Source organism: Poecilia reticulata, linkage group LG10 (genome assembly GCF_000633615.1).
Source record: "Poecilia reticulata strain Guanapo linkage group LG10, Guppy_female_1.0+MT, whole genome shotgun sequence".
NCBI lineage: Eukaryota > Metazoa > Chordata > Actinopteri > Cyprinodontiformes > Poeciliidae > Poecilia > Poecilia reticulata.
Window position 1 is genome coordinate 2,307,309 of NC_024340.1, and position 25,038 is coordinate 2,332,346.

At 40.9% G+C, this 25,038-nt stretch overlaps 2 protein-coding genes across 4 annotated transcripts in view; both read right to left on the reverse strand.

The window, feature by feature from the left end:
• Window positions 1-17,268, reverse strand: part of adam19b (ADAM metallopeptidase domain 19b) — a 24,070-nt gene extending 6,802 nt beyond the window's left edge. For both annotated transcript variants that reach the window (XM_008419561.2, XM_017307199.1), the window contains exons 1-14: window positions 16,571-17,268; window positions 16,275-16,387; window positions 16,063-16,133; window positions 7,165-7,243; window positions 6,860-6,936; window positions 4,402-4,603; window positions 3,984-4,049; window positions 3,572-3,643; window positions 3,326-3,492; window positions 2,497-2,581; window positions 2,218-2,357; window positions 1,919-2,096; window positions 1,735-1,824; window positions 1,358-1,553 (exon numbers count right to left, since the gene is read on the reverse strand). In XM_008419561.2, coding sequence (XP_008417783.1) covers window positions 1,358-1,553; window positions 1,735-1,824; window positions 1,919-2,096; window positions 2,218-2,357; window positions 2,497-2,581; window positions 3,326-3,492; window positions 3,572-3,643; window positions 3,984-4,049; window positions 4,402-4,603; window positions 6,860-6,936; window positions 7,165-7,243; window positions 16,063-16,133; window positions 16,275-16,387; window positions 16,571-16,676 — 1,642 coding nt within the window. In that variant the 5' untranslated portion in view covers window positions 16,677-17,268. The remainder of the gene's footprint in view (window positions 1-1,357; window positions 1,554-1,734; window positions 1,825-1,918; window positions 2,097-2,217; window positions 2,358-2,496; window positions 2,582-3,325; window positions 3,493-3,571; window positions 3,644-3,983; window positions 4,050-4,401; window positions 4,604-6,859; window positions 6,937-7,164; window positions 7,244-16,062; window positions 16,134-16,274; window positions 16,388-16,570) is intronic.
• Window positions 17,269-17,360: 92 nt separating this feature from the next.
• Window positions 17,361-25,007, reverse strand: thg1l (tRNA-histidine guanylyltransferase 1-like). 2 transcript variants are annotated; one of them, XM_008419558.2, is made up of 7 exons: window positions 24,495-25,007; window positions 23,994-24,185; window positions 23,737-23,913; window positions 23,473-23,642; window positions 23,311-23,399; window positions 21,791-21,898; window positions 17,361-19,255 (listed from the first exon to the last, which is right to left on the reverse strand). In XM_008419558.2, exons 2-7 carry the CDS (start codon window positions 24,176-24,178, stop codon window positions 19,097-19,099), a joined length of 888 nt encoding a protein of 295 aa, XP_008417780.1. In that variant the 5' UTR covers window positions 24,179-24,185; window positions 24,495-25,007; the 3' UTR covers window positions 17,361-19,096. The 2 variants fall into 2 exon arrangements, with proteins under 2 accessions (XP_008417780.1, XP_008417782.1); XM_008419560.2 differs by lacking the exon at window positions 24,495-25,007 and adding an exon at window positions 24,403-24,480.
• Window positions 25,008-25,038: the final 31 nt, after the last annotated feature.

Here is a 25,038-nt window from a genome sequence, read left to right on the forward strand (position 1 = left end):
GACCCCGGATAAGCGGAAGAAAATGGATGGATGGATGGATACTGCATCATCACTTTCATCCACACATTATTCAAGACTCTGAAAAACTACTTTACTATATGAAAAGTGGCGTTTTTAGCTATAGTAAATACAAAAGTATCCCTTAAGAACTTAAAAATATCACTAAATTTGAGTGCGCCGCATTGAGCAGATGTTTTCAAGCACAGTTTCCATCCATGGAGAGAGACACTTTCTGAGACGAGACGTTTAAAAAAAAGTTTTCAAGGGGCTTAACTTTATAGGTTGATCTTAGGGATTTTAAATCAGTAATGAATCCTTGTCTCCCTGATGCACAGATGAGACGTGACACAGACGACTTTCACTTATTCCTCTTCAAAATGCGAAAGACGTGTGATGTCTTCTGATATTTGTAAGTTGGGAAACGATTAGACTGGATAAGGAATCAAGTCAAGTTTACCCTGTCAGCAGGTTGGTAGGGAACATAAAGAAACATATCCAATACTCACTGCTGGCGAACTACTTTGGGTCACCAGTTTCCCAAAACAACTACTGGATTCTGCCTACTTGACTTGCCAACTGGTTGTTTAGGAGTGATGCAAAAAGGAAAAAAAACAAATTTTCTGTAATAATGTTTGCTCATCTCTTCTTTAACCTTCCAACATGAGCCAAACTCTCCAGCTGGGTGTGGTCATAAAGAAGGGACGTGCTTGTGGAAAACTCATGCTTGCTGTGAAGAATCACGGAGAACCGGTGACGCTGTGGGCCTTTTCCTCGACCAAATCCACTGACAACCTTACTAGTGACTGGCATCATGGACTCGTAGAAAAAGAAGGACGTCTTTCATTAAAATCTTAGTGGTTTCTGTCATAAAACTGAATACGGTATAGTAAAGCCAACCTGCAGTATCTGCAGAGGAAATGGCCAACCTAGCTTGTGACCAGCCTAGGCATGCTAGTTGTTAGCCTGTCCAAAGCTAACACAACTAAGTATTATCCTCCTCATTTGCCAGCGCTGGTTGCTTAGTTACCATGCCTACCCATCATTAATAAGACCAGTTGCTGGCTTCAGAATGGATATAGCCTCCTGCAGCAAGGAAATAGCCACAGCTGGGTGCGCAATAGTCTTAATTGTGGCGATAAAACCACTTCAGCCATAAATGATGATGAGCTGAAGAGATCATAAGAAATGATTCTGTAGGAACAATCAAAGATCCCTTTCTCTGTATGTTACAACAGACAAAGCTTCCTATAGGCTTTAGGAGGCTGGTCATAATACTATTACAATGGGATCTAAATAAACTTTCTCAAATTGTGAAACATTCAAATTGGCACATATGACGTGTGTCCAGTTTCCTCACCTCGCCCCCAGAGGAACTGACACTGTTGCTCCAGGGTTAGACACATGCCCGTGTAGCAGTAGGCCCGCCCGTGTGCGCAAGATGCACCGTCCGCCAAGTAGAAATTAGCTGGACACGACTCCGACTTTCCGTCGCAGTACTCGGGAAGATCGCACAGTCCAGATTTGCCTCGGCAAAGCTCTCCCGGGCTCTTTATCTTCACAGTGAGACACAGAGGGAAGATAAGATGATTCAAAGAAAGCCAAACTTTCTTAATAACAGTAGTGGCCAATCAAAAAAAAAAAAAAAAAAAAAGGTGTTATTTATTTTTAAAAATATGAAAATTACTTTTCTTTCAAGCCTAGCCATAAACAGCCACCTAACCTCACCCTGCATACCTTACAGTTATGGCAGCAGACTCCATGGGCACACTCGGCTCCAGCTTTAAGGGTGCAGTTGTTGGCGTTGCAGCATGGACTGGTGCATTCCTGTTCACGACGTTTAGCAGCGTAAAATATCAACAACAACAAAAAAAACGCTGAAAGGAAAAGAAAAAGTGTGTGCACACAGAGCCCGTCTGACCTCTTCCTCCCCACAGTCACATTCCTCTCCGCTCTCTAGGTAGCCGTTGCCGCAGCGCCGCCCTCCGTACAGCGTGTCGATGTTCGGCAGGTTGAAGAGACATTTGCCTCCTCCAGAGTTCAGGTAACTCTTGAGTTCCTTCAGGTTGCAGGGATTGAACACGCGGGGAAACGGAGACCTGCAGAACGGAAGAGACACCAACCCTTACGCTAGGTACAAAATTTATCGCCTTTCCTATTTGCCTTCCAATTGATATAGCCTGATTTCACATTATGTTCCAAGTTTTGTTTGCGTTATACCCGGTGGCAGCGGCCATTATGCAGCCACCGTCTTCTGCCTTGGCCTGGCAGCAGCCATCTCTGTCATGATTCATGCCGAAGTTGTGGCCCATCTCATGTGCAATGGTGGCGGCGACCCCGACAAACTGTGGCGAGTGGTCCTTAGCGTTCAAATATGACATAAGGTTACAAATGAAACGACAAGGACATGTGGTTGCAACAGCAAGTGGAACGTGAAAGCCGTATGTTGAAAATTAGGATTATTGTAGCGTTTTTTTGTTTTTTTTTTCTCTCTCTTACCGTGTTCACGCCACCCGACTGGTATTCAGAGCACATGGTTTTAAGTGGTGCCAAGCCAATAGTGCTGCCCTGAAATGACACCCCCCTGCACACAAAAACACCATCAGTAACTGGTTCTGCACAAGATATTTACCAATTGGACTGAGAACGTACAAGGAGTTGTCAAATATATTTTCTATCACAAAATTTATCCAACTCTGGATCGTCTGTTCTAAGCAGCAATGTGAAGCCGGTCACTTTTTTTTTTTCAATTTCTTTTACATCCTGTGAGCTACTAAGGATTTTCATGTAAAAATTAGAGACTCTTTCATCTCAGTTTTCTGGGGGATCCCAAAGAAGGAAATCAGGACAAGAAAAACGCATGAAGAGACATGAGGTACTTTTCCAAGTGATGTATGAACCACGCAGTTCCGTCGTCCTGTGGGTTTTAAAAGGTTTTTGTCAAAATCAGAGAACTGACCTACCACAACGTGGAAGCAGTGGTGAAAGACAAAGTCAGCTCAGCAACAAATAAGACAAGATCGTGTCTGTCTATGGATATTTCCGTAACATCACTGAATTGAGCTGAATCACATGTTTATGGAGCTAATTTAGGATATCACTTAATACGATTTCCTGTCCCATTTTTACTCTACCATCAACTTTTGGCTACTTCCGGATCATTTTTAATTTGAATTATTTGAAATAAAATACACACTAAACATTCAACGGGTAGCGCGTCTCCATGGACAAAAATGTACAGAAGTTGCAGTTAAAGGAAGCACAGAGATGAAGACTTTGTGGGAAGTGCAAAACAATTAAGTTTCATCATATGGTCAGAGACACCGACGTGACGAGCTGAGCGTTGTCGTTGGGGAGATTTTTCAGCTCCTTCCGTCTCCAGGACAGGAACGCCGCCAAGGTGCTGTGCGGGTTATCGGACACGCCGATCTTGTCCTGGTCTGTCCACACCTCCAGTCCGATTAAAGCCACACGGATATTCAAAGCCTTGTAGTACTGCGGGGAGTCGATTAGGGGGGAAAGATGTTATTAAACACATCTTGTGTGTTTAATGGCGTTTCAAACGAGATGCTACCTTGTCAACCAAGTTGGCTGCTCCCAGTAGCTTCTGTCTTGTCTTGTCCAAACTCCTATCGTGTCTCTCGAACTGCAACGCAACATGAACCACAATAAACACCTAAGTGCTGCTTTTCTGATTAAATCCATCTTAGTTATTAAAAGGGGAATTTCTCAGAGATGTGTCTAAAAAAAAGAAGAAAAAAAAGTCGGTTCAATGTGTTTATTAGTTCATGTTTACCAACTAAAAATTTAACAGTAACCACGCAAGATGGAAATATACATGTAATCTAATCAAGTGTTCATATATTAATAAACACGTGTGAATTGCACATATACCTCTCCAACTCCTATGTTTAAAGATGCAAAACCACAATTAGCATCTGATAAAATGCAACCATATGTGGACATTTGCCAACCTGTTTCCTTACCTCAGCTCTGTCTGCAACCAACAGAAGCTCCACATATTTCATGTTCTGCATCACCTCCCTTTTCTCCTGCATATAAAGACGGTTTAATGAGTTAACAGAAAACATATTACATACCTCTTGAACATTTTATTTACATTTTGTCACATCGTAACCACAAACTTCCGCTTGCTTTATCAGAATTGTACATGTCAGCGCAACACAAATAGTGGTTTTATCTCTAGAGTTGGCAGCAAAAGGTCAGAAGAACTTACATCGGTGTCCCTCTTTGCTTTGTCTGCATTCCTCTGAGTCAGCTACTTTTTGTTGGCATATTCTCAGTAAAATACGTCAAAGTTTGTTGTTCTGAACAAGTTTAAGGGTTAGGAACATTTATGAAAGCCACTTTAAAGTTTTGGTTCTCATCAACATGGCAACTCACCCTCCCAATCCGTGGCGACGCCATTCCTCGGATGAAGTCATTAAGCCCGCCCCGATGCTCCTCGTCGCCATAGTGATGTGTGCAGCTCCCCTCAGGCAGACGGAGACTCTCCGCTCTGAAGACAGCATGCTGCCGGGCGTCGGTAGAATCGGGAAGAGGCTCTACTAGGTAGCTCACGCTTTCGTTCAGAGAGATCAGTCCCCTGAGGAAACGACACGTAAAGTCATACATCATCACGGAAATCAGTTCGCATATCATTGATTTGGAAAGAGTGCCAATAATAAACCTATTTCTTTCTACTGTTATACATTTTCACAAGTAATATGTTTTCAGTTGAAACGGGGAAAAAAACCAAAAACCCAGTACATTTCATTTTGGTTTCTTTCACTTTGACAACTTTACGTGTTGGCAGGACAGAAAAGTGCATGCCTCCTGCTGTTGACAAATAAAGATCAGCTGGGACCGACGCAGCCAAAGCACAATCCTCTCGCCTTCTCCGCATAAGCAATGCGTACGACAACAGCAGGGTCGCGCAGCTGCAGAGAACATCTGCTGAAGTCGGGCGCCCACACATCGGCGTCCCGTTTTTGATTTGTTTGCATTCATTCCTGAAACGAATCGACATGAAGATGTACTCCTTCGCTCTCCCTCCAGATGTACGGACGCGCATAAACACTTGATTTGTGGCAGGGTTCCTCCTCGGCTGTAAGGGCCTCCAGCGGGAAACATCAGCAGCTCTCAAGCCGCAGGAGGAGAAAAAAAACAAAACAAAAAAACAAAAAAAACGGGTCTCCACGCTAAGCTGCACTCGATGAACCGATTTTAGAGCCAATAACCTACTGACTCAAAGGACTGCATGAGAGATTAGATGCACTGTGTAAGCGTTTGGCCCCAGCATTATCACAGTATAAGTGTTTGCGCAGTCTTTACTTTTTTTTTTTTGTAGAACAATTATTCAATTCACAGACAAGCTTCTCAGAAAATTCCCCTCTTGCATACCAAATATGTTTATATTGATTTATATATTTATTATTTATATATTGAGTACTCTCAGTTTTGTTGTCAACGTTTGTCGTTTTCTATGTACGGGGGTCCTACATGGTTTTCATTCAGAATCACCAAACTTGTCAAGACTCTTTTTTTTTTCAACCTGTAGTGTTTATAGTTTGTGGAAATTTAAATACAGAGAAAAAAAATTAACTACTTTATTAGTTATATTTTTACGTTCCACAAGAAAAAAAATGTATACAGTACTGAAATAGGCTCCTGATTTTCAGAGAGAGGCGTCGCGCCGCTTCACAGCTTTTGTTTGGCATCTGGATTAATTTAGACCAGCTCTATTTCAAAACCTGTAACTCTTGCACTTGACAAATAAGGACTGGGGTATCTGTTCAGTGTTTCATCCAGAATCCATTTAGAGACTACAGGTTCATTTCAATTTGAGTTTCATGACTCCAAAAAAACAGTAAAATGGACATTTTATATTTTTGAATCATTAGTCAGTCTGATCATTGGAAAAAAACACAAAAAAGAGGTGGATTTTCACAGCACTGTGGGAATCCACAACGCTGATTGGTAAATTCCTAAAATCAAGGTGGGACATCTCAAATCAATGATTAAACCCACCCCCCTAAAATTTAAATATGAAACAATATAAAATTTAAAGACTAGAAAAAGCAACTGTAAGCCAGACTCTTAGTAGATGCTTAAAAAATATCACTCCAAATAAAATAAATGCATATAAAAACTAAGTTTCAACTAAGTTTTTTTGCAAGTCTATTTTCATTTACTGAGATGCATATCTGTAAAAAAAAAAAAAAAAAAACAGGTGATTGTAAAAGTTTTCATCATCAGGATACGATGATGGCACATCTATAGTTAGAATACTCAAACATTATCACAGCATAACCTAATCAATACCAAGTAATAGACTAATAGATACTAGTAATAGATTCCACTCACATCTTCCTGTTGTTATAGGAAATCTGTTCTTTCTGCCAGCCTCAAGTCTGACGACATGTTCTTCTCTCTAAGGGCTTAAGAGGTTTTTTTCCCCCCAAACATTCGATTCTATGAACTCTTATTATAATACTTGTAAAAAAAAATTAGGCGAACATTCAAAAGTATACCTGCTAAATTCAGACAAACCAGAGTCTGCTTGTGCTTTCAACTGCCTTCATTTAAAGTGCATTATGCAGGTACTTGGGGTGAACAAGGAAGCAAAAAATAGAAAAAAAAAAAAAAAATCTCTGTTTTGTGAGTAAGTTATATAGCTGAAACCAACAGCGACCTGCTACAACAAAATCAATGAAAAAGCTCCCATCTGCTAGATTTAATGAATATTTCTGCTCCTTCATCGAGGCCTTTGAGAGTCAATCTATATATTTGCTGCAGTCGGCTTTGTGAGTTCAATGCACGAGTAAAGAAAAGTCTGTGAATAAAAGTTGGTTTTCTTTACCTGATCCCTGAACAAGTGCTGACAGCAACACTGGAGCCTTCAATGCCCAGAACTTCACCATGGTAGAAACAATTTTCCTGAAAAAAAAGTCTCATTTCAACCCTCAGCTTTCTGTCTTCAATGTAATGTTCTTGTATTTTCAGGAGAAAAAAAAAAAAAAAAAACGTTTTTGCATTAAACACAGATGCTGATTTTCACTTGATTTTCTCAAGTTCACATCCAATCTTCCTTTTTTTTTCAGAAATGCTCAATAAGGTTTTTTTGCTGTGTGATTTAGGAGCATAAAACTGTTTCTTTAGACTCACGGTGCTGGCAGGAGAAGCGGACCGGCGAGCTCCATCAGGGCTGTACCAGATTTCCTGATACCCAGGGGCCAGCAGCTGTCTGGAGGCAGTCAGCACAAAGAGGACGTAAACATTCGAGACACAGAGCAGCAAAACATATAGAGACCTCAAGGGTGAACGTGAACCGGGGGCGATAATTAACAAGCAACAGCTGAAGGAACTAAGATAGTAAAAGAGAACATTGTATCTCAATCTTGTAAACTATTCATTCTGGGAGATAWCCTCACTGAACCAAAGTGCTTTAAAGATTTTCTTAAGCAAATCCAAGATAGTAAAGCACAAAAAAGATGTCATGAGTGTTTAAATAAATCTATATATGTTTTCCTGAAATCCTTCACCTGCTTCCCGGATTGTATAACTCAATGGTGAAAAAGCATTTCGTGGACGGAGTTAGCTCCCCATGTTCCAGATTTATTTTTTTCTACAATAAAAACATTTCTCAATTGCTAAACAAGTCTGACTCCACCGCAGAGGCTGATAAATCAGTGGAGGTTGCATGGATGTCTGGACATTGAAAAAACATTGCTTTTGGTAAACCCTTACATTTGTCTTATCCTCCATCTCTGTGCGTGCGTGCGTGCGTGTGTATGTGTGTGTGTGCGTGTGTGTGTGTGCGTGTGTGTTTCAGCAAGGGCCTCTGGACTCAGACCAGCATTGATGCTTCTTTTCCTGTAGTGCTCCTTCCAACTGTGTCTCAATCCATCCTTCCTGTTTTCATTCATAAACTTTGTCTGCCCTGCAGATGGTTTTCTTTTGCTCTGCCTCTCCAAGTGTATTTTTCCCCCCTAAGATTGAACTTTATCCTTTAATCATTAGTCCAGCAAATTCTGATTAGAATGAAAGATGCATTTAACAAATCAAGCGACAGCTGTGACCCAGACCAATTTGTCTGAAATGCATTAGGTATTGTACAGTAAAAATTTTTTATGTTCAGTATCTGTTTTGTGCTGCAGCACAAAAGCTGGAAGGCAATATTGATGTTCTTTTAAACACCGGGTGAAGTTAGCTTAATTAATCAAACAACTGAATTTGGAAGTGAATTGTCCTTTCACTAACACAAACCAAATGTTAGCTAGCATTCTGAGCTTTAGCTTTGCTAAAAGCTAAGCAACTATAGATCTCTCTGAAGTTGCAATTCAATTAAAATACGGGGGCTTCTTTTAAATTCAAGCTCTAAGCTAAGCTCATAGCTGCACTTATAGCCTGTTTGTATCTACCTTATTTTCCGGACTATAGAGCGCACCTCACTATAAGCCGCACCCACAAAGTAAAAAAAAAAAAAAAAGTACAAGCCGCACAGAGCTATGAGCAGCTGGTATCTTTTCTCCGTCGTGCCTGCTGCTGGGCATGTTGTTCTAAATGAAAATCAGCACTTTCTTCTTTGATTTCCAAGTTTGACTTCCAATGATTCACTTCTTGCTAGAGAGCCCCCTGGTGGTTAAAGAAAAATCCACAGAAAAACCGCTATAAGCCGCATGATTCAAAACAAGGGAAAAAAGTACCGAAAAATACAGTACTTATTGGAAAATCAATATTAGACAATGTGTCTCTACAGTGTACGAATGCACAAAAGGTTAATACATTCAGCCGAATTAGCATTAGCATGGCATTGCTATGAAAGCTCAGGCTGCTTGTCATAACTGGTCATTTCAACCAATCTATTGTACAAGTGCTCCACGTTTACTGAACAATTTGAGGAATGTTTAATTCCATTTGAAATTCAGACACTACATCAATAACTCATTTCTGAATGAGGGAATAACTGCTAAAGCATTTCCAGATTGAGTTCTATCTCCAACCTAACCTCAACCTCCAATATGGCTTCTACATAAGATGTAGTGACGATGATGCATTGGTAAACATTTGTATTTCATAGGGTAAACAATGTATTGAGTTCAGTACAGCGTCTTTTAGGGACTGTGGTGTTACAGTGTTTGAATGTATAAAGTGCTAAGAAGTACATTTCTGTCAACTGGTGCTGCTAACAAAGGAGTAACTGTGCTAAGGAATTATCAACAAGTCTGATAATCTATACAATGAGCTGAGAACATTAGCACAGTATTAGTCAACTCAGGCCACAGTGTCTGATGGTTTACCATGGAAGTTTCTAGTGAAATCCAAACACCACTTAAAAATGGCTGACCACTTCAATAGCTAATTCAGACATATTTGATCTGTGTCCTATCGTTTCCTGCCGTATATGTATATTTGCTAAGTTAGCACACTGCTTGCTTTACATACAATGCATGTCATACAAATTGCATCTCACAAGGACGCAAGTGAGCAGATCTCCCAAAATATCTGTTTCTCTAGAGCGTGATTGGGACAAATGAAGGGAAGTCTTTTCCGTCCCCCGTCAGACGCCCTGAGGGAGGCCAGCCACTTGAAACAATGACAGACTGTTGATGCAATCTGCAACAAAGCAAGTCACAGACAGAAACGACTACTTCATCATCCACAGAGAAAGAGGAGGCTCTATAATTACACACATGTCCCACATAGAGGATTTAAAACTGATCAGTCAGTGTGGATGTGTCATCGCAAACAGGGCAACCCCCACAGTGTTTGGATTTGACCTCCTGACCTCATCTGGCCTTCCTTTAGTTTTGCAGCCTCTTGAACTCAAGATTCCCGTCATGATCTTGGGTTATCTTTAAGACTCTGCGGTTTTCAGAGACCGAATGAACGACAAACTCAACTTCGCCCTGCTGCTACTTCACAGCTCTTCTATATGAAGGGCAATTATGTCGTCTGAAAAAGAAACAAATGACTCCGTCTCCATTCTTGCTTCTGTTCACACGCCAATCAGCAGCTCTGTGCCTGAGCAAAACCACTCTGACATACCAATCCTTGGGGATAACCGTTTGTGTACACTAGCAGACTGATGGCTATATAACCTGCCCCGGCGTGACACGTAGTCAAAACACACCATCTATGAAATTATACAACTAGCCTCTACCGCCAGCAACACATTTGTTACACCCTGGTGCAGCTCCTGTCGGTTCTCAAGGGTGTTTGGCAGAATTGATTAAAAAAATGTATATGTGTTATCCAATCAAAGCTGCACATATAACATATTCCATTATCTTTATGGTCATTTGCATACCAGAATGCAAACGTTGGCATGCTCATTCTTATCATCAGTTGGAGATGTGACATATATTAATTCACTAAACCTGTATATTAAATAGAGTAGGTAAAAGTGCCACACTAAACCACAGAGGAAGTGATCAACGCAGTTTCATTTCGTCTCAGTATTTCCTGACAGATGGGAGGTGTCAACTGGTGATTAAAAACTGGAATAAACAGCGGTGACACACCTGCGTGACAGAAACTATTTTCCTTTTCAACAACCATGTGCGTTCCAAAAGCACAAGGTCAATTTTACTCATTTTACATAGCAATATTCATAAATGTGTCAAACACTGCCAGATGAGTTTAAAAAATATAATTCTGATTTGTAAAGATAAGCTCTTTTAACCAAAACAGAAAACCAAAAGAGGCATAATGTTGCCACAGTAATGGCAAAACAAGGATTTTGATCAAAGTATATTCATGTGGTTACAAATTGGTGTTAACACATGAAATCCTCCTTTGATCTTATATAGCTTATTAATATGAATAAGTATAAATCCTGACTTGTAGATTAGATTTATGTGTAATAAAACAAAAAATAAAAACAGTTAATTGTCCGTTTACTTAGTATCTACGCACTTCACTGTACTGATCTAGCACATAAAATCCCACTAAAACAAACAGAAGTTTGAAACATAACAAAATGTAAAAAAAAATAATACATTTGCGAGTGATGAAACACTTTAGGAGCAGCACAGCTAAGCATGGCCAGGCGCCGCGAACCTCATTCCACTGCCAAGTTTGAGCCAATCAGCCTAAAACGCATCCCATTGACTTTAGAAAAACCTAAAGCCTTTAGCTTATTTGCATTCCAGTAAATACCACGAGGGCTTTCAAAGTGAGACTGTAAAAGTCCTATGTGCTGGCCAACGTCGTCTGGATGCCTTCCAGCGCTTGGACAGATGCTGTGATTTAGCACAGCAATGTTGCTGGAGTCGGGGCTGTCCAGCAAATGAAGCTGAAACAAAGAGCCGGTTCAACGTTGGCGGGAGAAAGACGGAGTGGGGGAGTAATGCTAATGTACTCTGGAGATAGTGACGGGTGGGGACAGGGTTGGGGAGCGAGGGGGGGTAATGCAACAGGGTCAGAGGGTTGCATTCTCTCATAGTATCAGATGACATCACTGCACAGAGGTAGGGGGGTCAGGAGAAAGATGGCTGACGCAGAGCAAAAAAGAAATACTACATTTCTGCAAAGGATTCTGAACATGGCGAAAAAAAAAAGATGACATCCCGCGTCTGTTTTCACCACTCCGTCGGATCAACCGTCTTTGCGTTCTCTCGTGGTGCTGAGTCTGTAAAAGTTAGCTTGCGGATGTCATCTGTCTGCGTGTGGCCGCCGACTCCCTAAGCCTCGCTGCCGGGCTCGTTTATTTACACTGGAGCCCCGGGGGAGCGACAGGCGAGGTGAGAAAACTCCGGTTTCCGAGCTGGTCAGTGGAGGACAGGACAAGATAAGGGCGGACTGAAGGAGAAGGAAAAGAGCAAAGAGGAGAGACAATGGCCGCGTTTCCTTAGGGAGTGCGACATTCAGGTTCATGCACTTAATGATGTGCAGGAAGGGCACCAAGCTGAAGAATAGAGAAAGTCAGGCAATGGAGGAAGAGGTAGTATCCACACGGGTCCTGTCTGAACTAGAGAGATATAACTCACACCCAAACCGACCCCAACTGTCACAACTTTTCCTCTCAGCTCGTCCTTGCTCAACCCTCCGGTCCATGACACGCCCTTTCACACCGCTTCCTCTCCATCTTGCTGTGTAGTTGCATTACCTTTCCTGCACTCTGAGTCAGCCTGCTCTCTCTGGTCCTCGCCTTGCTCTTAACCGAATCAGCCCGACGCAAGTGCGCCGTGGCCTTTCATTTAGATAAAAGCTCGGGCAAACACACACAGAGAGAGAGAAGAATGACTGGGAAGGACAGAAATTGATTAGGTTTGGACTCCGGCCACAAAGAAAACCAATGCCGACAAACACTAATGTCTATGTTTTCCTTCACGTTTTGTTGCTGCGATTGGCTAAAGAACGGATGAGGTAAAGCCGGGAGAAAAGAAGGACAGCTGGAGAACGATAGCCCTGGAGCGTCACATGAGACAAATAAAAAGAATGACATCGAGATCGTTCCACAGCTGCTTTAGGTTTCCCATTTATCTGTTGACCTTGTAACACAGTTTTGGGTGCAGAGAGGATACAGAGATGCAGCCAGGATACTACCGTGGCATGTATTTACTGGCAGCGTTTCATCTGGCTGCTCCTGAAAAATCATTAATCTTCCCCCTCCGACACAAACTGCAGTCTTCCCCAGCCAAGCTTTTAGTCTCACAGCCATTTGTGTCTCAGCACTGGAAACGAATCAAAAGTACTTTGGGAGTCTTTATTGGGAAACAAAGGGCTGAAACAATGATTTGCGATGGGGGGAACCTAAAATTAAAGGGTGAAAAATGAAAAACAGGCTCTTTCCAGAAAGCATCAGAATTGTTCTGTAGGAACTTGAACAGGAACTATTGTAGCACTCAATGCATTTAGGCATCTAGATGTGGTGAGGATGATTAGCTGGAGTTCTAGCAAAGCACCAGAACGAGGACGGAAGAGGAGTCAAGTGAGTTTTGTTGTTGGTGGGAGATGGGATGGTCTTGAGTATTCCAGAAATACCTTTGACCTTTGTTGACGTCAAAGGTCAAAGAAGAATGCGAAAACTGGTTTGAAATGACACAAAGAAAACTATTTTTGGTTTCAAGTAACTACATATTGTCAATTAAAGGTAAAGAAAAGCCTGGAATTATTGGAGCACAATATTTTAGTAAACATCAGTATCAGTGTTGGTTTTCTTCATCTCAAAAGCCTTTTGTTCAACAGCAAAGATTAGTCAGATATGAATAAAAAATATTTATTTAAAGACACATTACAAACTAAATCACTAACCATTATCTGTAAACATTCAATATAAAACGGTGAATCTGTGACTCCTTTTGTCTTCATGCTCAAACCAACTGTAGACGATAACGCTCAACTATCAATGCTGCTGGAGTATTTCAGCTTTCTTTCTACATCACCACATATGTAGCATTAACTGAAAAGGATTTTCAACGTCCCGCTACGGTGAAACTCAGCAGCTTGGAATCAGCAAAAAGTGCTTTTAAATCCCTGGGAAAGGTGCCGGTTTAATGGGTCTTCAAGCAACACTTCTCAGACAACATTTCTCTCAACTTCCTCCTCTTCTCTGAATAAATACTTGGAATAAAAACTTTGTAAGGTCAAATTTGAGCTATAGATTTTGCTGTTACAGATGGAGACCATAAGCTCCAAACCCAAACATAATTAAAAAAGAAAAGTTGTAAAAATGATGACTCGTGGTGCTTAACAGCCTGGGCTGGCAAGCTACGCTGTGAGAGTGCACTAAATGTAAATCTGCACACCAGGCAGATGGGCTGCAAGACACCATAAAACTCTCAAGGATCCAATTAAGTGTTAGAAGTTATGATGAGCGTAAATTTTGTTAAATATGTTCGCGTACTGAAGCAAGTGCAGTCTCTAAGTGAAGTGCAGCACTCGAGCTATTACAAACACGCAAAGATATATCAGGACAAAACCTAACTGGATGTCTTGAAATGTTCAGATTGTTTCCTGCCCCAGAACAGAGGAAAATTGCACAAAATGGATTTCAAAATGCTGTCTTATCTTTGCAAGAAAAAGGTCGGATTTCCTCTTTCTTGGAACAGGTTGTAATCATTTCTTGAGTCTATTAACACCTTCTCCATCCTGTTCTGAGAAACACACTGTACACGTTTTATCTAATCTATGTCAAAACCTCACGCCCGTCGCTTCATCAGTCATCGTTCCCCACTCTGTCTTCTGACCACACATGGTCGGACAGGTTGTGATTGATGAAAATCCCTTCTCCCAGAGGGTGGTGGGAGGGGGGGCCCCCAACAGTGAGACCACCTGCCGGGTCGACGGAGCGGAGGGGAAAATCCCTCGGGGCGGGTGGGTAAGGGAGGAACGTTCATCCAGACTCGCTGGAGACGCGGCTCTGTGAGAATCCAAATGAGGGATACACTCGAGGGCAGAAGCAGACTCCGTGGCTGACGTTCATAAAGGCTCTGCTGTCCACTTGTCTGCTGGCTCCAATCCAAGTGATAAAACCTCAGCTCGTTTATCGTAAAAAACGCAGACCTACCCTGCAAACTTTTTATTAAAGAGGGGCAAGACACTCGGCTCTCGTTCTGCCATCGTCTCATTGTTAGCGGACAGGAACCGCTACATCAGATTGCAGGATGTTCGCTGGAGAGGCACAATCTCACTTCCTGTTAGCTCCAGGCGGACGGATCGGGTGTCTGTCATCCACCACGACCCCCACACCCCCATCATCATCCACCGGGGGCACTGACCTTGTGAACGCGTCCATGTCACAGCTAACATCTGGTCAAACAAACAAGGGCAAGCAGGTCGGCCCGCTGATGACTGAGATGCCGTAATCCTATGGTTCTCACGCGCCACTGGTGGTACTTGGGTTGTCGTTAGGGTTACTGAGAGAAAATTTCACTCTTACAAAATAAATATGGAGCAAATTAGCTGCAGGGGTAATAAATCAAAGATGCAACAGAAGACTGATCTGGGCTTAAACAGGCTACAACCGAGATGAAGACGCAGTGGAGAAAATGCCTCTGACTCCATTCCTTTTACCTTGGATCAAATGACATCGTCGAACCCGACTTATTCGCCCCTAATAAAGAAAAGCCTCCCCACTGCATGATGTTACCACCATGTTTCACCCTGTGGATTCACGGTGTAGGTTCTCTACCGCACATTAGCACATCGAATGTAGCCCAAAACGTTTAACTTAAACAATCTGACCAGCTGACTATGCGGCTTGTGGCATAAAAACTCTGTAAAAGGAGTTTTTATGGCTTTCATTCACCGGTGAGTTTCTTCTTGCCACTCTTTATGGAGCGCGCCATAGATTCTCCCTCCTGAGCTGTGAGTTTCTGCAGCTCCTCCAACGTCACCATCTCGGCAAGCAGCCAATTGTGCCTACTCTTTGCAGTTTTAGATGAATGAATGAATGAATTATAGTGCTCTGTAAGATGTTCAAAGCTCCAGATGTTATCCTTTCCCACAACTTTCTCCCTGACCTGCCTGCTGTGTTTCTTGGTGTTTATGATGATGTTTGTTCGCTAGCTGGGAGGTCTTTCACTGAACATTGAGATTAAATTATTCTTGTTTGGACTGTGTTAAACTAATTTGATGACTTCTGGAAGTAATTTGTTGTAGACTGGATTTTATTTACGGGCATTCGAGTAAACCAAGCTTTACTTGTCCCCCCTCCAGGGTAAGCATTGCTTATTTTTTAAAAATATAATTGCATTTTTTTTAAGACTTTATAGTTGTTGTTCAGGTTGTTCATGATTTTGTAAATTATGATAATTTAATGCAAAGTTGGCATTTTTAATGGACTTTCAATGCAACTTTTAGAGCAACTCTGCTTTAAAAGTGTCATTATTTACTGAATGACACTTCATGACAACTGTCATAAACATTCACAAAGACTTCTTTATGTTCATGACAGGTGTTATGTCATGTTTATAACAGTGTCATGTCAGTCTTATGCACACCCCATCAAATAAAGTATTACCAGAAATCTCAATAAAATATACTAAAGTTTTTGTCTATAATGTAAAAAAAATGATGCTGTGTCTTCCTGAAGCCTCTGACTTCAAAAAAACTCACTCGTTTTTTTCCAGGTGTATTGTGAGCTGCTGGCCCTCGGCTGAGATCAGAACCTGGACCTCTGCCGGATGCTAGAAAACACGAAACAGATGAGATTCAGCCATAGCAATGCACACTGGCTTCACATGAGAACAAATCTCAGTTGTTTTGTCACTTGGGCAAATATCCAGCATTTCTCACACACACACATACATGCACACACACACACACACCTCTTTGTTGGCAGATCTGATGTGTCTACGAGGATGCAGCCACACGGGAGAGGTAACCTCATAACTCTGGATATGTTCGAGGACGCCTTTCAATCTGTTCTGATTGTTTTCTCCTGCAGGGGAATAACAAAAGAATTGGGGATAAACGGCACAAAGCTGCATTCTCGTCTATTTAATTAAAAGCAATCTCCAACAAATGCATATTTTTGACACCACATCCTGAAGAGGGAAATACGCTGGAAAAGAATCCCCCAACGTGCAAAAAAACACAACAACAAACAAACTAACCGCCTCACCTTTATAAGCAGCTTCTTCAGAGCCAGCAGCAGAGACTAGGTGCTGAAAAACCGTAAGGCAGAGACACAGAGAGACCCGCACGGAACCGACAGGAGGGGGACGCATTCTACTGATAAAACAACCGAGCCCACCGACACAGAACCGACCAGAGAGCAGCCTGGCGTTTCACATCAGATGGAGAAAGCGTCGCCAGTGAGACATCGCGATAAGCCGCCGCTGCGCGCAGTGTTAATGGGATGCTTCAGATGCAAAGCGGAGAGAGAACATTTCTTGTCATTTCCAAAACCCCTCCCATCTCACCACGCACGGACATTGATCTGTCGAAAGGCAAACCCAGGATGTGATGAAAGGATGTTCCAGAGACGGGCATGTAGAGGTGCGGCGGAGAATGTCCGCTGTAGACGTGCAGCTGGCTGAAAATAAAACTTAATTACCACAGTTGATTTTTTTTCGCCCCCCAATATTGAAACGTTATCGTTAATTATTGGGATTTCAAATGCCGCATTTGAATTCGCATTTCGGCTTAGTCGGCCAGAGGTATAAGCGAACTATGGCTGCGTTCACACAGCAGGCGTTGATGTTCAGGTCTGATTTTTTTGTTTTTGTTTTTCAGGAATCCTTTTTTTATTTGTTTGTTTGTTTTTGTGTAGCCAGTTATATAACTAATTAGAGTTTAGGTTCATAGCTCCAAGCCCGACCAAAAAATTACTTCCGTGAAGTGGAATTGGGCTTCTGTCGTGTGAAATAAGCCTAAAATATGTATATCACAGAGAAAACTAAACAAAAATGTACGATGTAAAGTTGCTTTAATCTACTTATTGCAGTCTAAACAGAGGAGTATCCTGTTGCCTAACAAGTGCAACACGCTGCAAAACTGAATGTGTAAACTATGCACATTAGTAAGATAAAGAAAAGCATTAAAATTTTAAACTGAGGTGAACACAATATTGAGGGAATTCTGAATCACTACATTATTTTTTTTAAAGATAACCCATCATATGAATTGAAAAAGTTAAAAGAATCTTAAGTAGTTGTGACGCAATGTTTTAAAAAAAAAAGACAAGTGCAACACAATTACATTGATAAAACCACGACACTTGGCTCCCCATACAAACGATATATCTGCTGATTTGTTTCTATTCTGAGACTACTCTAACACGCTAAATTATTTTATTGTTCTTTAGCAAAGTATATAATTCCAAGTTGTATATATCTGATTACATCAACTAGAAAAACGGAAAAATTGGCTCTAAAGAACAAAGTTTTTAAAACAAGATGGAATCAATATTATTACACCAACCATATGTTTTTCACAAATCCGAGCCTTACAAGATATTTAACTTATTAAAATTTTTGACCCCTCAAACCTGGTGTAAAAGCAAATGCTGCCAGCACATCTGTCGCCATCCAAGCTCAGAACTAAAAAAAGAAAATAAAAAAAAAAGTAAAAAGCTGAACTTAAATAGAACCGATCCTCTTCTTTCCACGACAGCAGCACAAGGGGATTATGGTTAAGCACCGCATATCCATGCCACCTTTAAATAACAGGCTCACTTGTCTCAACATGCTCTAGTTTCTAGGGTTTCCTCTGGTCTATGTGACCATGTGTCCAGTCATTGTCTGCACACACAAACACACACAGAGAGCCACCAGTCACAGCAAATGGACACACAGCCGGCTCCCGATTTTTATCTCGTTACAGCAAAATGATCCTTTTTGACCGAATTAGCATCTAGTGATCAACAAGAAGGTTCGCTTCCCGTTGCGTGAGCTACAGCAACAGAATACAGTAAGGGCTTCGAACTCCCCAGGCTGCCAGCAGCCGCTCATTCTGGGTCGGCCGCTGGAAGTGTGATATGCCACGCAGCGCATGTCAGAGGGGTAGAGTTAATGCAGGGTGTGGGGAGGTATTCTTAGCCCTGATGACAGCGCACACCACTGAATCCACTCACGTCTCTTCATGGGTGCCTTGGCTCCAATAAACGGCTATTTTTTTTTCCCCTGTTGTAGTCTGGATCATTTCCACTCCCCCCCCTTTTTTCCTCTACATACCATGATTTTTATTTATTTTTCTTTTACAAAACTTTTTGCTTTCTGCAAGATTAACTCCGATTTGCAGTTTGCACTGCAAACGAGCCGTTCCGTCAGCGCGTCATGGTGGTGTTAGACGTGCAAAGAGATCAGGCCTTGGTAGTATTTTGAATGCCATTCATGATATCGCATGAGGGTATATTTTTAGAGAAGTAACCCTACGCGGGAAGGAAGGCAAAGACATGCATGCCCCTGAATGTCCTCGGTACCCGCTGGTGGTGATGGGAAGAAATTTACGTGAGCATAATTGGACTTTTTGACGGATCACTTTGCACGCGATTTAATAGATGAGAAGTAGAAACACAAATCAGCTGTTGGAAAAAGCGTAGTTTGGTTTCAAGAAAAGCTGCAGCTGTGCTTCTTTGGTTTCTGTCTGTGAGAGCCGGCTTCAAACACGCAGCTCAGAGTCGTCTCTCCGCGGAGAGTTGCTGTTGTCAGGTGTCGTCCTCGAGAACGTCCGGGTGTTCCTCCCAGAACTGGTCCCCGATAATGTCGCAGTGGTAGGCCTCCACCTTCTTCCTGCTCCGTGTGACAGGAACCTGCTGCTCCTCCTCATTCGGTCGCTTTATGCGCTTGCTAACCGTCTCGTTCCGCTGCACGACAGAGAAATGAGACAGACGTTAGAGACAATCAGGGAACTTTACTGGGAGGCTTTCTTATGCTGATTAAAAATTGAGTCCTGTTTTACTTCTGCAACAGGTTTGAGTTGCAGAACCTCTTCGTTATGACAAAATGTACCCATTAAGTCAGTTTTGCTCTCTAAAAATGTCAACATTCCAGACTTCTCGGTCTTTATTTAGTCAACTTTAAAGTAAAAGTACAAAGGTTCAAGGTCAAGGAAGGAAGGATGAGGAACAAACAGTTGGACACACAAGCAGATCTTTTAGACTGTGGGCTGGAGATGGAATATTTTCAACATTTATCAATTTTTTTATGCTTTTCCTGGCTGCATATGACTTCTAAGATAACAAAAATTGAAAGGAAAGACGCACCGTCTTAAATGGAGGAAGTAGCTTTGACTCCAAGTGATGAAGAATATTTCAATCAATGTGATTATTCCATATAAGCATATTTCCATAACATCTGAGTTTCACTGAACTTAGACAAAAAAGTGTGTCGGAAGCCCTGCTGTTTGTTATTACTGGTGAGTTACAGACCAGTTTTTCAATATTCCACCTGCTTCAGAGCCAGGAAGGCAGAAACTGAGAAATTTCAGAATCAGAGCAAGGAACCAAATTTAGAAATGCAGTAGCTATTAACAATTAAAAACTCATCTTTATTCAGAAAATTTTAACACAGTATAAGCCATTTTGTTTTGCGTTTTTTAATAATAATAACAATTTACAATGTTATAATATATTAGTCTTTTTGATTTATTTCAGGGCTGCACAGTGGCGCAGATGGTAGAGCTGTTGCCTTGCAGCAAGAAGGTTCTGAGTTCGATTCCCAGCCCCGGTCTTTCTGCATGGAGTTTGCATGTTCTCCCTGTGCGGCTTCTTCCCACAGTCCAAAAACATGACTGCCAGGTTAATTGGCCTGTCCAAATTGCCTCTAGGTGTGAGTGTGTGTGTCTCTGTGTTGCCCTGCGACAGACTGGCGACCTGTGCAGGGTGACCCCGCCTCTCGCCCAGAACGTTAGCTGGAGATAGACACCAGCATCCCTCCTGACCCCGTTAAGGGACAAGGGTGTATAGAAAATGGATGGATGGATGATTTATTTCATATTTTTGTACAGCACTTTGCTTATCCTGATGCTATCTTTACAGCACTTTATAAATAAACTGAAGCTGAACTTGTAAACATTGTTTAAAAAACAGTCTATTTAGTGAAACTTGTACTTGTTATGAACTTATATTTAAAGAACTACAGTTCATAAATGAAATAAGCTTACCGGTGAAAATTCAAAACTCATTCACAGAAACAAGAGTTTTTTTAATTATAGCTGCCCGGGATAAACAATAAAAATCACAAACAGAATATTTCAGCGTTAACACGAATATTTCCTTTCTTTTGAAACGGTCATATTTACAGAGAACAATCTGATTAAGATACAGGGAGAATACTCATTTGGTCCAGACTGTGTTCAAATGCACAGACCTGTGAAAAAAAAATCTCTCATGTCTTTACAGATGCTTAGCATGCATAAACCCTGAACTAGTACGTGACCATAAGAGCTCATTATGAAAACTGAGTGGCTGAAGTGGAAGTGGTTAGTAGCCTGAAAATAAAATTCTGAATAATTTTTAAGGACTGATGTCAGTTTCCTGACAACCCAATAAACACAAATAAACTTCAGACAAAAATTGATTCTGCAGCTGCACATGACAGAAAAAGAAGTGAATAATCTGAGAATGAATCAGGAAAAATATCTCTACATAACTTTATAAGTCATGTAAAAAATTCAAGCAGTTAAATTTTAACAAAATTCAACTGTTTGTTAAAAAAACTATAGGTAGTATAGGGATAAACCTGTGATGTTTGCACAATTCTGCATACATACGTATTGCATTGAGTCTTCATTTTATCTATTCAACCTAAATGTAAACATAATATTAACCGACTTCCTTTTTAACCACTTCATAAACCTCAGAGCTGTAAACAGTGACAGCAGCAGTTAATCTGGTCACAGAGTCATATTACTAAGCTAGTGTTAACAGTTTTAACATAGAAAAAAATAATAAAAAACATAGATTATACAAAGTAAATATATTTTTAAACAATTTCTTAAATCAATACATAACGCATAATTTTTGTTTTCCTAGCAGAATGAACATAAAACACGCCTGTCCATCACAACGTTAGCTACATTGTTTAAAAATCGGACTAAGTGAGAGTCCAGCTAAGCCATTACTGAAAAATAAAGAAAAACACTGTGTCACTTCTGAATCAAAGAAAAGACGGAGACAGAGAGGAAATGAAAATAAATATTCAACTTGTAGCATTTGGTAGAAAGAGACAGATAAAGGAAATCTGAAGGTTTGACTAGGAAAATAGAGAAACTATTAAGATCCGAGTCACAAAGCAGTTTGCGGTTCATATCAAACTGAGCTGGTTGGGCACACGCTTGGAATATCCTCAACAGAGGTTTACAGAAACCGTGCAGACTTAATCACTCCGGAGTATCTCACCTTTTCCCAAATGAGGGTGGTGCCTTTCCGGTGGACGGCCGATTCGTTGTTATAGTTGATGTCGAATTCTGAGAACAAAATCTCGTTTTTCTCTGAAGCTAATGTTCCCTGTTAAAAAAACAAAACAAAAATATATATATATATATATATATTAAATTGAGTTCAGCTACTTCTTAATAAAAATACTCATGCACAGGAAGCAAGAATGGGTGTTCACGTTACTGGCTGGCACCACCTGCTGGTTGCATTGTGTCAGGGTGTTTCAATTATTCTAGAAGAGCAAACACTAACATTGAAGTCGCACTTATTACTACAACCGAACCGCTAAAACATTTCAACATATTAAAAGTGATTTAATATACAGACACAGGACATGAGGAGAGTTTTTTTTTTTTTTTAACAAATAATGAGGTTTCTAGATGTTGTTCTCTGGTTGACTCCTAATCTGGACTGGAACATGAAATAGGTTATAAAGAACAGCTGCATCAGTCCCAGGCAGCTGCAGCCATTAAAGTCTATTTGTGTCAATTAATAAGCTCTGGAGAGTCTGTTGACATCTAAAACATACTGTGCTTTCCACTACTAAGCCGAATGTTATAGCAAAATGTCAAACAGTTCAGGCAGTAAAGCCTTGGCTTAAAATAGAAACATTCTCTGTAAAAGAAACCAAATAATAATAATAAAAAAAGTTTGGAGCTGCCTTGGAGGATGCATTCCAAAAGCTGCAGACAATTTTTTTAATCGATCAGAAAAATTACAAAAATAATTTAAACAAGTTGATGCCAATCCAGCTGGTTATAAAACAAAACATGAACAAAAAAAAAAAGAAAGAAGAAAAGCACATAGAACTATCCCTAACCTAAATTCAATTTCAGTGGAAAGACCCCGTCTTTATATAATTAAAGATGATAAGTTCATACTTTAAAAGACTCTTAGTGCAACGCTCTCTAACAGTGTCGACTCAAGGAGGCTGAATATAAACATACGCCACACTATTCAGATGTTAAACTGTGAAAGATTTGAAAATGGCGCATCGTTAGTGTTGCTCTGCGTTACAACATTTTGATAAATTGCACTGATGTTTGTAGCTGTAAGGTGACAAAATACAAATAAAAAAAGTTAAGGGAAATTAAAAGTTTCACAGTATGGTTAATAAAAACAGAAAAGAAGAAAAAAGATGTTTTTTTTTAATTAAAAAAAAAAAGGTAAAAACCTCAATAATTCTTTCATTTAGATTGACTTTTATGTTAATGAAGGGATGATAAATCCAAAGTATTTTAACATATTGTGATCCATTTTGAACATAAATGCCTCCCTCCTTATAGGCTTAGAGATGTTCCAAAAGAAGGACAACTTGGCATATCTGGCAACTAGACACACCATGACAATGGAATTAATACACTAAGTGGTTATAAACTATATTATGTATGCGTAATGTACTAAATATTATTTCTGTCTGAAAATTCTTATCTTTTCCTCTATACAGAGAAAATGACCCATCTGCTTTGTTTTGCTCTTACCTTTAGTCGATTTTCGGCCTGTGTTGTACTGAGTCCTCCTTTTTGAATCAATGTCCAAAATACAGTGTTATACAAGTTATTTATATGACCTAGAATATAAGAAACATATATAAATATGCATCCTGTAGACTTATCCACCGAAACACACAAAGATGCACTTACAGTCTGCTTGCCTCCAGCTGAGGTAGTCCCTGAGGTTACGGTTGGTGGGATACAAAACCACCCGCCCGTCAAAGCCAGGCGGGTACAGGAGGGGCTGTTCTCCGAAGAACTCCTTCCAGTAAAACACATACGAAGAGGAAAACTGGGAGGCCACATGAGTCATGAGTTTACTGCAAAACAAGCACGGTGGGAAGAAAGTGAAGCGGAACAGAACCGTCGTGATGTGGAGATTTTTAAAGGCATGTCAATGAAAGTGAAGTGTACCTGGCTCGTCTTTTGAACCAGGTAGTGGTTCTCTTAAAAACAAAGCTGAACTCATCACTTTGACCATAGGCGATGGTAATGTCCTCCAGCTCTTCCATGACAGAGCGGGCGCTCCTGCTCATCAGCCCCAGGGCCCTGTCATCGTTGGGCTTGGCGAACTGGTGCTGCTCTGCAAACCTAAAGCAGATTGTAATGTGAGAGAAAAGTCAAAAAACACATTCCAGACATTAAGCGTGAGATGCCGGAAGAAAACTAACTTGTGGAAGTTGCGACCATCCAGTCGTACGACAATGTAGCAGTTCCTGAGGCAGGTGTCGTCCGTTTCAAAGCTGCGGACGTACTCAAACTTGCTTTTGGCCATAGCGCTGGAGCTGGAAAACGGACGCAGAGATGCTGCGGCGAAACAGGACCTTCCTGCTGCAGCAAGTGTTTCTATCAGCATCCAGAGACTGCCGGAGGGGAAAACACACCACAGACGACATGTTACTATTATTTAAGGGTTTTGACATGACAACAAATCTATTTGTTATAAATAGATTAATTTGGTTAAATTTACTGTAACACAACTGCGGAACAGACTCATATTAGGAATGGCATAAGAGCAGGTAGCAACTTAGCTAATCGTTTATGCGACAATTAAACAGATAAGCTAATGCCACAACTGACGTGATGATTTAAGTTTCCTGACACCGAACCACATTGATTGTATACCTATTTAATAACAGATGTACTAAAACACTTATTCTGTGATAACTCACGTTGCTTTGTGTACAGTCCGTCGACCAAATATGCCGTAGTCTTAGTACCACCTCCAGAACTTCCCTCACAAAGGTTCCGAGTTGAACAATTTTTGGTTTGGTTCAAGCACAATACGATATTTGCTGTTTTCTGGAGACATATAATGACATATTTTCTTATAACATATAACGCAGCCTATATCTGGCGGCGACCTGAACGGATTAATAAAATGCGAATGGCAATGAAGTTACCCAAAAGTACGTTATGTTTCCCGTGTTTAACTTTCGAAAGCGCAAGTGGGTGCACACCATTTGTCAGCCGCTACAGCAAACACTGCGCAGAGAAGAGGGACTTTTCACACAATTTATGCCACTCACTTCACGCTGAGATAATAAGTTATTTTGTACGAGAGTTACAATATTTTTGATATCATTTCAAGGCTGAAAAATATTTTATTATAAACATTTTATCCAGGCAAAAATAACTCCTCCCACGCCGCTTTATCTTCATTTCTACCCGTGTCAAGAAACACAGCCACTGATAATCACGTGTATTGAAGAGCTA